Genomic DNA, 12,288 nt, shown 5'->3' on the forward strand with positions numbered 1-12,288 from the left:
AAGCCCCTCCCACTCCTTCTGTATCTGAACCTGCATTTTACAATTAGGTATTTGAATAACAAAGGGGTATTATACAACTCAACTCTAGACCTACTGAATAAGAATCTCCTGGGACTGGAACCTACATAGTTCCATGATTTCTACCATTGATTCTGATGTTCACCAAGGATTTAGAAACCCCAGTGCACTTAGGACAGTGGATTTCCATCATCTGAAAAAACTCAAAGCACCTGTGTTGCTAAACTTGGCAGGCACCAGACATACAAAATACAGCATCTGTTCTAAGACAAGTAGGTTTGCATGGAAGAAAGCCAGGTAAAGTTAAAAACGAGCTAAGAAATTAATCTTGTGTTCCGTATGATTATAGTTCTTTTTAGTACATTCCGTAAGAGTTTATTGAATGAATGTTCTTTATCCAGGCAGAAATGACCAGTTGGGCCTTCTACAACCTATTTTAATGAGACATTTTTTGGAAATCCTATTTCAAGGTAGCAAAAGCCAGTATCACTAAAAGCATACCTTGACAAAACTCTGCTAACAAATCTGTATTAGAGTAAAGCAAGAGACCAACCATCCTCATGGAGCTGAAATGCAGGACTGAGGTGATACAGTAATTGTAAATCTGGCAACAAAAATGTTACAAAACAAATTAACCTCTCAGAACTCTAAAAACTCTACTACAAAACTTGACAGCAGTACATCTGGCAGAGCGTTTATAAATTGGGTTGCTCATGAAATCATCATACCACTTACCAAGCACCATTATGGGTGGTGCACTGGGTATACTGCTGGGGGTACAAAATATAAGACTTTTTTTTTTCTCTGATTACCCCAAAATGAAATATTTTCTCCTCCCTCTAAACACTGACAATCATGTACTACATAATTCTTTGACAGTTATGTACTAGAGGCTTGTGATATTTTCTCTTAAATTCTTGAATTGTTACTCAGTATTTTGTAACTTTTCATGTCTATCATTTATCATTTATCTCCCCACTAGAATAATGCAGTTTTCCCCCAGGTTAAGGAAGGTGCCAGTTTGTGTAAGGACCAGATTCTTTTAAGCTCACCCTTACTTTCGGGAGTCAGCTCTTTGTAGACCCATAAACGGGGAGTAGTTTAACAAATCCTCATCTTTGACAGACAGAATATTCTTTTTTCCTCTAGCCCCACTGGGTTGCCAAAAGTCTAGCTCAGCCTCTCAGCTGCCTCTTGTAGATCACTGTACGCTTTGAAGCAGAAGTAGCCCTGGCGTGAAAGCAAGAGAGAAAACGTACATTGAACAGGTGGCACATAACTAGGATGCTATTTAAATGAGAGAATATCAGTAATTACATTAATTATAAGAGGCCTAAATAATCCAGGTGAAACTCAAAGATGATCAGACTGGATTAAAACCTGATGATTATGATTTTATAATGTCTATGATTTTCAAAGACATGCATCTAAAACTAAAGGCTACATAAAGGCTGAAAGTAAAGGGGTGGAAAAAGTTATGTCATGCAAGTGTTAGCCAAAAGAAAGCCACTGTAGCAATATTAAGAACAGAAAAAACAAAGTTTAAGGAAAAAAAATTTGCTATGCAAATAGAGGATTACTTCATAATGCTAAAGCATTCAGTTTACTAGGAAGCTTTAATGATTCTAGACTTGCACATGCACCTAAAACATGATCTTAAAATATGGAAAGCAAAATTAACAGAATTACAAGGAAAAATAGGCAAATCCATAATCATACAGGGAGATTTTCACATGCCTTTCTCAATAGTAGATATGGAACAAAAAAAATCAGTAAGGATACAGAATGTTTGGACAACATGACTAACACGCTTGACACAAATAGACATAGCACTCAGATCAAGACGTAGTTAGGTCATCTCCTTGGTCCTATGGAAGAACACATATTTAGGGTCATGAGATTTTTAAAAAATCCATTCCTCCATTTGGAGCACTCATACAAGCAAGAGTAGGAAAAAACCTGTAATACAGACCTGTTCCTACAACACACAAGAGACTATAACATCTTTAAGCTCATAACCTGAAGACACACACTAAAATTAAATTTCGTCCATCCCTAATCCTATCAGTTTGGTACCAGTACCGTAGATGGCATTCGTTTCATTGTTTAATTTTGTGAATTAACTTTGATGACAATTACCTTGTTGCCTAAACTGATCACCCTTCTTGTTAGGATGGAGAAGTAAAAAGCACTAATTATTTTTTAAGTTGCAGTAACTTAGCTAATTCTGTCCAATCTTATGAGCAGGATTTAGGGGACTGTTCAGGGGCTCTGGGCTCACAGTTGAAACCTTTATGAGAAGATCCTCATATATTCAACCAGTGTTACATAAATATGCAAAATTACTATGAAAAAAATCTTTGGATGTAAATGTAGTCTCCAGTGCCTTGCAAATAAGTCAGTATTCTGCAAACAAAGGGTATATGTTAAATGGCCACTTCTACTATAAAAGACACTACCTTTGGAAAAACAGTACTTCTACCTTAGGAGCAAGAGGAGTGGTGTGTGACAAGATGGGGAATGAGAGGGAGGATGGAGGAAGATACGATAATTTTTTTTGGAAGGAGAATTATTTTTAATTCCTCTTTTCAACCTTTTTCATACATGTTTGATCAGTTGTCCATATCAGAGTAATTTTCACTATTTTATTAGAAGATTGCCTGTAATAAGAATAATTTAAACAATATGAATGAAATGGCTTTCCTTTTTTAAAGAGTGAAAGCAAGACTCAATCTGAAATATAGATTTTGCTATGCCACCATCTTTATTAAAACAGATATAACTCTTATTTATAATCGATGCAGTGCATAAAAATAAGCAAGGCAGAGACATTTGGAGGAATTCCATTTATTGTGGATGCATTTTCACAATATATGTTTATTGCAGCGATCAATTATCAGTGAAAATATCAAGTGTTTATAAAACTTTTAGGAATGGCAGATTCACAGAACATGCTAATCACCTTGCAGTCTTACCTCTTAAAGATAACAAAGAGAAGTGTAATCAAACAAGTAAACAAGGAATTTATTTTTCAAAAGATTAAATCCAAACTGAACAAAATTCTACCCTAAAATTTATTCCATCCATTATTGGAATAAAAGTCAGGATCGATATATTCTCTTCTCAACTTTAGACTTTCTAGGAAAACATATGTAATAGTGATCAGGAGAAGCTCTTATTCAAAAGTACAACAAAGCAATGTTACCTCACCATGGGCCTTAATTCAAACTTTGATCCATTTCACTCCAATTACGGGAGTCAATGCTAAAATCAGGCACCGCGTGCAAATTCTAGTTCATTTTGTCATAGACTCATGTCTACTCTGTCATGGGTGAATGACTTGTGCAATCTTGGTGGCTTTCCTTCCTTTGGCCCAGGTGTGCTAAAGCTAGAGGATTCGACAACTCTTTACTGATTTATGAGGAAAATATACTTTGGAAGGCAGTGGTCACTCCTCATGCCAGCCTTGCCCTGGTTAGCTCTTCCAGGGCAGTACTGTAGATTAGAAAACAGTCATTTGAGAGGCTCCCTCAATGTGGTAGGAATTGAGACTAAGACAATTTTGGTTAAGTCAAATGAGGTATAAGTTTATAGAATTACACTACATGTATATTTCTATGCTAGAACATATTGCCAAGACACTGGAGTACTCTTATCATCTATTGTGGAGAATAGATGAACCCTTTTAAACTAAAATAAGATGTGATATCTAGATTGTGTGTGCAAAATGTAAAAATGACAAGTGGATAGACTCTTGGGGAAAAAGGTAGAACTAATAAAAGTTACATATATTTTTTTAAAATTCAACATGTTATCAACTTACGACAAGTACCAATGACTAATAAAAGTAGAAAAGTTTAATTTAAAAGATGTTTCAGTCTATTAAGAATGGAAATACTGTCATGACTCCTAAATACTGGCTTTTGCTCACTTTTCTTCTCTGCTCCCAGACATTAGCCAAAGTTGGTCTTAGCATACCCACACGTGGAATTCCAATCTGTATAATTTTGTGACAAAAATTCTTGTCTTCAAATTTTAGAGAAGGAAGAGACCTCATTTATCATCTAAGCCAACCTACTGTGGACTTGATTTTAAGAACAGAATAGAGTTCTGAGCAAGCTTTGAGTTTGACCCAGATGGTAGATTTGGGACAATTCACACTGGACTTCAACATTGTTTTTAATTATAAACTAAATACTCTGTTTTATAGAAAATGTCAACTAATTTTGACACTTTCTATAATCTCTCTTTTCTTCTTACAGGTTATCGGGCATTGGAAACATATCAATACCTATTCTGCCATGTATCTATTGGCAAATATGAAATATTAATATAATATTGTGATTTTTAATTTTTAAAAAGCTGTGATATTGGCTAGTTACAAGGACATATTGCTAAATATAATAGTCTAGCACATAAAAAAGCTTTCTACCATTAGTGTGTTTGTATACGTGTATGCACATACATACATGATCAGGTCATCTAAAATGTGGTTCGCTATCACTACCAAAGAAATCCACAAAGCAACCAACCTAAAGAATCAGTACCAATGTCAGCTAACATCATAATCCAATTTAGATATTCATCACATGAAAAAAGTAATACCTTAAGAGTATATCTTTTTTTTTTTTTAAAACAATCATTATTGCAGTATCTCAAATCTGAAATGGGTTACTTTCAGAAAGTGTTTCAATTGCCTAGTAAGATAATTTCTTCCATGCTTTATGCTAAAGTGCAGAAACAACATGATTTCTGTATTAAAAATAAAAAAAACCCAAATAAAACCACTAGGGCTTGTTTTTCTGGACACTGCACACATTCCTCAGGCAATTTTCAACGTGAAGCTCCTTTAGTTGACTTCCGGTGTGGCTGGTATCACTGCTCAGACACAGAGTTATGATGATCAGTAGGAAAGTCTCTATTTCACAGCATGGGTTTCTTTAGAAACAGGCTCCTGTGCGAAGGCAGTACTTTTACCATGAACATCTCTAGACTGTGATTATTAAATATAGTGATAATATACATGGGTTTACTGGGATAATGAAAAATAAAACAAGAGGAAATGAACTCAATTTAGTAAATCAACATAAATATAAAACAGAGCAAACTAGCCCTCTCCAACTGAGCTGGTCCAGCATCTTGAGCGGCTACTTTGGGTTCTTTCTTGAACTCTCTCAAACCTGCTAAGAGAAGAGAGCTTTAAATCCACAGGCCATGGTGTTTCAGCCAGATGTTTTGTGTCAGAAGAAGAAAAAGATAATTGAAATATGGCAGGAATAAATATTTATGAAAGGGAGGATTATTGTTGGTATTCTATTCAAATATGCTTCTCGTCTTCCAGTCTACCTGTCTTCTGTTGATTTTTTTACTTCTCTCTTTCTTCTTTATATTCCCCCTTCCCCATCTTGGTCTTTAGCCTTGCTTGTATGAGCTTTTTTAATTTTTTTTTTTAAACTCCACTGAAGGGGCGCCTGGGTGGCTCAGTTGGTCAAGCGACTGCTTTCAGCTCAGGTCATGATCCTGGAGTCCCAGGATCGAGTCCCGCATCGGGCTCCCTGCTCAGCAGGGAGTCTGCTTCTCCCTCTGACCCTCCCCCGTCTCATGTGCTCTCTCTCAAATAAATAAAATCTTTAAAAAAAAATTAAAACCCCACTTGAAAGGCCAGGAATCCGTAGTGTGCTTTCTGGAACAGGCACATGTGGTGAATGGCTCAGTCTCGGCCACATCAAGGACAATGGAGAAGTGGAATGGGCTTATCCTTAGTTTTCTCCGATTTTTTAATTTCTTCCCTCCTATTCTTACACCCTGACCTTTGAAACTTATGTGGCCCACACTCTTATTTGTGTATCATTTCTTCAACTAGCTGCTAAAAATCCTTGCTGACATATTCACAAATATTAGTGTTGTGAATCTGCATTTTCAAATGTGTACGTCCACCTCAAAGGAATGACTGCAGGACGTGTAGTGAGTCTGACATTTTGGAGCCAAGGAGCCACCCAACTCATAAACTCAGCTCTGGGCCTTGTGGTTATATTATTATTATTACTGTACAGAGAGTTTCACTGTATAGACCGAGCACGAGGGGGTGGTATGTGTGAAGACTCACCCCATCACCTTCCCACCTTGTGCCACCACACGGTACAGTTCCAAGGAGTACCATTCACATTGTATTGAATGTGAGTGGTATTCTCTTGAGTGTTACCATTCCAGATCATCTCTGTACTCCACTTCCCCGAACCCTGGCTCAGAGGAATGTTATCCGGAGAGGCTCCATGAAACCTGTGCTGATGGGCAATGGACAGCTGACACCCTCTACTCAGAAAGCAGACTATATACACATCTGACTGCCATTTCCGAGAGGTTGGAGACGATGCTAGAGGGGTGATGATGGCTTAGGCCAACAAAAGTTCATTCTTTGTCTTAAAAAATAAACTAATAAGCAATTGCCCTACTCACCTCCACCAGGAGAAAAATTGTGCAAGGAACTTTAAAGCTTTATATTTTCTGCTAACTATGCAATCCTCAAAAGAAAGCAGCATGCATAGTGGTTAAGAATGCAGACTCAGATCAGACGGCCTGAGTTTTGATGCAGGCTGTGCTAACTTACTGTTGTGTGGCTTGGGCAAAGTTCATCTCTCTGTGCTTCGTTTTCCTCAGCTCTAAACAGGGGTAATAAAAAGACCCACCTCCCAGAGTGGTTGGAGGGTCAAAGGAGATAATGTAGCTTAAGAAGGCAGAACAGTTCCTTGCATAGAGTGGACATAGTGGTTTGTAGTGGTGATAATTATTACTAGGTACTTTTAATATATTTAGCAATGACTTAGAAAAGTTATTTAAAAATCACCTTTAAAATAGAGAGACTGGGCCAGTGGATTTTGTTGGAATATAAGAGCAATCGATAACTAATCGAGAGACGGAACAGCACACTAGGCAGCTGTGCCAGACTTAGGAGCATGTAGAGGCAGGAAAGGAGAAGTGATTCTCTCACTTCAGGGACCTGTAGAGATCCTCTGGTTGCCTTTGAGGTGTTCCTCAGTCCCAGGTTTGCTTGAAAAGTGCTTCTAAATCGACCCATAAGCGGACTGTTCTAATCCTACTTATGGTTGCTCTCTGATTTCTCTCTCTTCAGTTTTCCCTCTATTAAAGGAGAAGACTGGGCTTATTGCTTGAAATGGGGAAGGGCTACAATTAGAAGCTGAATTAGCTCCTTGGACAACAGAGTCCTATGCTCAGTCACAGTATCATTTAGATACTGTCTAGAGCCTCCTTTATGAAGAATGAGCATACCCATTGACCAGAAGATCAAAAAAAGACAAATACAAGTATTCTTCGCCATTAGTTTTCATAGGGTAGCAAGTTTTGCCTGGCTTTTAAATATTATTTTAATTTTTTTCCATAGCACCCGTGGGTCCTCGGCTCCTGGCAACGTAATGGTTCCAGAAAGCAGCTTTGGAGCCCTGCAGGGAAACAGATGTTTTTCCCTGGGTGATCTTCAAATGGCTGTGGTTCCAAGCCCGGACCATGTAAGAAGTATAGAGCACGCTTACCATGTGACCTCTGTTAACACTCCTACCACCATGGTGCTTCTAGAACATCTTACTGCAAACCACTCCACAGGTCTGGACTATTTATGTTGTAGGACTGACAAGCCCACACTTCTGAAGGCTCTGTGAACTTTACCTCTCACTGTATCATATATAAGTTTTTAGAAGCTGATGGTTACCTAGACAAGGCTCTTTGGATCAGTGATATTTCTCATTTGACCCTGGAACATCATACTGCAGGATACAGCAGGCAAAGAACCTATGAAAAGCAAATCTTCCCAGTAGATTACCTTAGTGGGAGAAGTGACCTTATCCACAGATTGCTTTTCCCAGAGGTTCCGCTTGCCAGATACATCTCCTGGCCTCAAATCCTAATGAAGAAAAGGCAAAAGAAGTTGATAGGTGGCCATTTATATTTTCTGGCCACATCTAAATAAATCACCACTTCTGTTGTTTGTTTCAATCAATTTCTTATTTAATACGCTTTATCCTGGTGATTCGAAATGGATGGAATCAAAAGGATCATTAGTCATGGTTTTTATATGGACCTTGATCTATGTTATGAGAATGGGCTGGAATTATCCAGCAGGTAGTTCCTGTCCTCCACTGAGGGCTTCCTGTTTATTGATCAGTAGAATTGGAATATAAGCATATTTAAAATAATGTAGCCTATTTTTAACTTTTCATGCTCTTAGTAGCAAATAGAATAAATGTTCTCCCTCTCCCACTCCCCCTGCTTGTGTTCCCTCTCTCGCTGTGTCTCTCTCTGTCAAATAAATATATAAACTCTCTGGAAAAAAAAAAAAAGAATATACGTTAGTTTTAATTCTTTTGAGATTGGATAAGCATTTCACCTCTTGCAGATTAACTTTCTTTCAGCATTCTGGTGTATTCCCTACACTCTTAGGACTTCAGTGCAGACCAGCCTGACTTTCAAATGCCAACACTCCATTTCTTTGCCTGAGGTCTTTCTCTGGCTACAGAGGCCCACTCTGCCCACCCAGGAGGCAGGCTGGAAGTTCAGAGAATTAACATCCCCAGGAGCAGTCTTCAATAACTCATGCCAAATCACGATGAGATTTGGTGCAAGAGTATTTCTCAGGCTCACTCACGCCTCAGCGGTGGGATAACTGGGAAGCGTGTGTTTTATGGTGGTTTCCAGGGTGCCTTGGTGGGATTAAGTTTTAATAGCCCATGTGGTGACTTGCTAAATAGCATTATTGGCTACCTCCTTTTCCCTGACTCACTTCCTGTAGTGTTTTCTTCGCCTCCCAAGTAAACTACTTGAACTCGAATTACTATCTCAGGGTCTGCCCCTGGGCAGCTCAAACTGAGACACTTTTCTAATTGCACTTTCCTCAGACTAAAATCATGTTGTGTTTCCTGAGGAGCAAGTGGGTAATTAAGAAGGGTATCAGTAGAGCCTAGCCCCACAAAAGGAAAGATTTACCACAAGTTGTACCCATAGGAGAAGTTGAGTTGATGACATGTGTGAGAGCATGTGGAAATCTTGGGAAGAAAACATGAAAATAACGATTGGTAACAGTTACATAGCTTCGATTCGTTATTTACTACCCTCAGAATTAATCTGGGTTGGATAGGGATCCAAATTTCTGTTTCCATTTACTTTTCTTCCAGCATTTGCTTATATTAGTACTTGGCAAAGGTGGTTTGTAGAAAATAAATGTGTTTTACTGAAATAGTAATGTTTATTTTGGCAAAACCTTTTCTCATTAGGAAGGCAAAGCTAATAACGATTGCATTTATCCACAGACACTGGCCTCAATGGTCATATTTTTGATAGATATTATTGAAATCTTGACACTGAAAATGCACTAGTTAAATGGTACCATGTGAAGCATTTCAGATTTACCTTAATCTTACTGAGCTTCTGGATTTCCGTTATGGCTTGGATTCCTGATATTCTATTAGAGAGTTACACCTATTTTACTTGGAACCAGTAAGCAACAAATCAGGTTGTTTTTGAAGAATTCCACTACATTTGCCAATGTAGGTAGAAGCTGCCAAATTGTCTGGAAGACTATTTTAAAATTTGGGAAACTATAATTAGGAACATACTAATGGAAGCTCTGGACAGTGGCTATTATTACTTTATTTATTTGATTCATATAAAACAATTATTATTCTTTCACATGAATGTCCTTTTACTGAAGAAAGTGAATTGTATTTCCCTTAAATCCTGCCTATTAATCTTTTGAGAGCACTTACAGAGTCTAAAGAGTCCATCTCAAGAAAATATTAAATATTAACATCCAAGTGGTAAGCTGGCATTTTAAATCAAAGGGGAAATATAAATGCAATTACCTGACCAGACTACATTTTAGAGAAAGACCCACTCCAGAAGAAGAGGGAGAAATGAAGGCAGGAGAAGCAGGTTTCCAATCAACCAGAGATCAGAGAATGAAGAAGAGAATTCAGCTGAGAAAGACATTGTTGGGATTTTTTTAAACAAAAAGAAAGACAAGTTATCACTTAAATTGCTGTATATAACATGTAGGTGAGACACAAATAACAGTCAAACCAGATAAAGCAGACATACTCAGAACTCAGAATTCCAGTTATAAAGTTACACCAAAATCCTATAAATTCTGCCCACAAATAGCAGATGTCCCAGTAACAAATTAGGTGTAGATCAGTGTTTAATTCTAAATAAGTTAATTTTCAGGGACCCTAAAAGATATTGATTTGACAAACTACTTTGAACACCTTTAATTTTTAGCATATGTGAAAATTATTATGTAACCATGGTAAAGGGTGGTTTTTCTCTTCAGGGAGTTTTAGAACAGAACACTAATCCTGTGGATTGCTCCTTTCCTTCTTGAGGTTTCACTGGGTGAGGACCATTTTGGTGAAAGAATTTTCCTCTGATTTTTTCCTTAGTGGCCACATGCCACACATTTGCCAAAACAAACCCAGGCTTTCCCATCTACCCATATATGCCAATGACTATAAACAAGGAGCTGAGGATAAATCACCTTTGATCCCAAATCAGAAGTTACCTTTGGGGGCCTCCCATTTGCTGCTGTCTTTAGGTAATCCTCTGACATCCTGGGCTCAGGCTCAGAGTCCCAAGGGGGTCAAACTTAGATGCCTGCCACGAAGGGCCAGGCTAGAAACATAAATGCCCAAAGAGGCCTGGTGTAAGAAACTTAAAAAATAAAAAAAAAGAGGGAATCAACAAATTCAAGAGTGTATGCCTCTACACCTCAATAACATGTTCAAATTACAATTTTAAAAAGGGAAATAAAGCACAACAGCCCCAAACTACACAGATCTTAGCTGCAGGCCACCAGTGTGAAACCCCCTGGATAAAACCTGAACAAGATCCTAGCTTGACCTGTCTAAGCTGCCTTCCCAGACTTAACCTTTTCCTGACAAGTTTTATGCATCTGCAGGGTCCTCCCAGCCCTTTCTGCATTTCAGAAATTTCATCTCTTTTCTGCTAGATCCATAGTGTCTATAAGTTACCCTCTTGCCCTTGCTGGGCTCCAAGTCATGTCCTCTCCCAAAGAGACTGCCATGTTGCTTATTCAGACTTCAACATGGTGCTGGATGTACTACGCTGGGATGTGCACGAAGCTTTAATCTGCTTATCAAGCACATTCAAACAAACTTTTATTTACAACATCAATTACATTTCTTTTCTTCCAATCTGACCTTCATCCAGGAAGCCACATTAGTCTACCAAATCCAATGGGACATGGGAAAAAAATAGATCACCATAATCTATACTAATTGTTGCATTCTGCTTTCCTTTCCTCTCCATTCTCTAGGAGATGGTCTAGCAAATTGCTTACTAAATCACAGGTAAGGCAGGCAATGGTTTTGTAATTTCCCTGTAATACCTGTTGGTCCTACCAGAAAATGGGCTTTTTTGAGTGGAAACGGGCAGTTATTATACCTGTTGTAACAATAACTTAGTTAAATCTCTTAACCCTCCCATTAGGACAACACAGATGATGATAACTTATCAGTTAAGGTGCTGCTAAAAGAGTAAGGGTCAAGTCCTGGGCCAAATTCAGGGGTATAATATGGTATAGAAATGAACGAGATCGCCACTATTGTAAATATGAAAAAGTAACCATCTCGTCTAGCGAGGTGCCATACTCATCAAAGAGGAAAACATATACCTTTCTCTCTTTAGCCTTCCTATCTTGTGAGACCTTCAGTGGGTCTATGAACTTGCTAAATTTATATCAAATGCATGTTTGTGGGGAGAGGGTCCTTCGATTTCATTAGGTTTTCAAAAGGGTCCAAAACTCAGAAAGGTTAATAATCACTCGTCTGGACACACTTATATAAGTTACCATTTTAAAAAGTAATTCCTACTCTTTATGTCACCTTTGGTGCTGGGGAAATTTAAGGCACTAAAAAGAATATACATTTTGGGTATGATCCCTTGCCTAAATTGTCTCCAGTTATAGGGCCCTCTTTCTGTATCTACTTGGAGGGGGTAAGGATTCCCCTCCCCGCCAGTATATAGACTTTTCAATTTTAACTTGGGTTTAACTTGGATTTACCTTGGTGAGCCCTAATGCAAAAACACCTCAGGCTGAATATTAATTGACTACAAGGAGTTGTACCCACGAAATGTATGGAAATACTTCCATTTTTTCTTTTTAAGTTGGAAAAGTGATAAACTTTACTGACTACTTTGGAGATTAAATATGGAGCCAATGGATGCAATTAAATGCACAACAATGCA

General features: G+C 38.1%; 1 protein-coding gene across 4 annotated transcripts in view; it reads right to left on the reverse strand.

The window, feature by feature from the left end:
- Positions 1-2,849: 2,849 nt before the first annotated feature.
- CALD1 (caldesmon 1) overlaps positions 2,850-12,288 on the reverse strand; it is a 182,662-nt gene continuing 173,223 nt past the window's right edge. For 3 of the 4 annotated variants that reach the window (XM_064574931.1, XM_064574930.1, XM_064574929.1), the window contains 2 exons: positions 7,853-7,933; positions 2,850-5,201 (listed from right to left, as the gene is read on the reverse strand). In XM_064574931.1, coding sequence (XP_064431001.1) covers positions 5,193-5,201; positions 7,853-7,933 — 90 coding nt within the window. In that variant the 3' untranslated portion in view covers positions 2,850-5,192. The remainder of the gene's footprint in view (positions 5,202-7,852; positions 7,934-12,288) is intronic. The other variant, XM_045864229.3, reaches the window with a different exon arrangement.

This window comes from Mirounga angustirostris, unplaced genomic scaffold, assembly GCF_029215605.1.
Source record: "Mirounga angustirostris isolate CCGP_5_RB_7025 unplaced genomic scaffold, mMirAng1.0.hap1 SCAF_12, whole genome shotgun sequence".
Taxonomy (NCBI): domain Eukaryota; kingdom Metazoa; phylum Chordata; class Mammalia; order Carnivora; family Phocidae; genus Mirounga; species Mirounga angustirostris.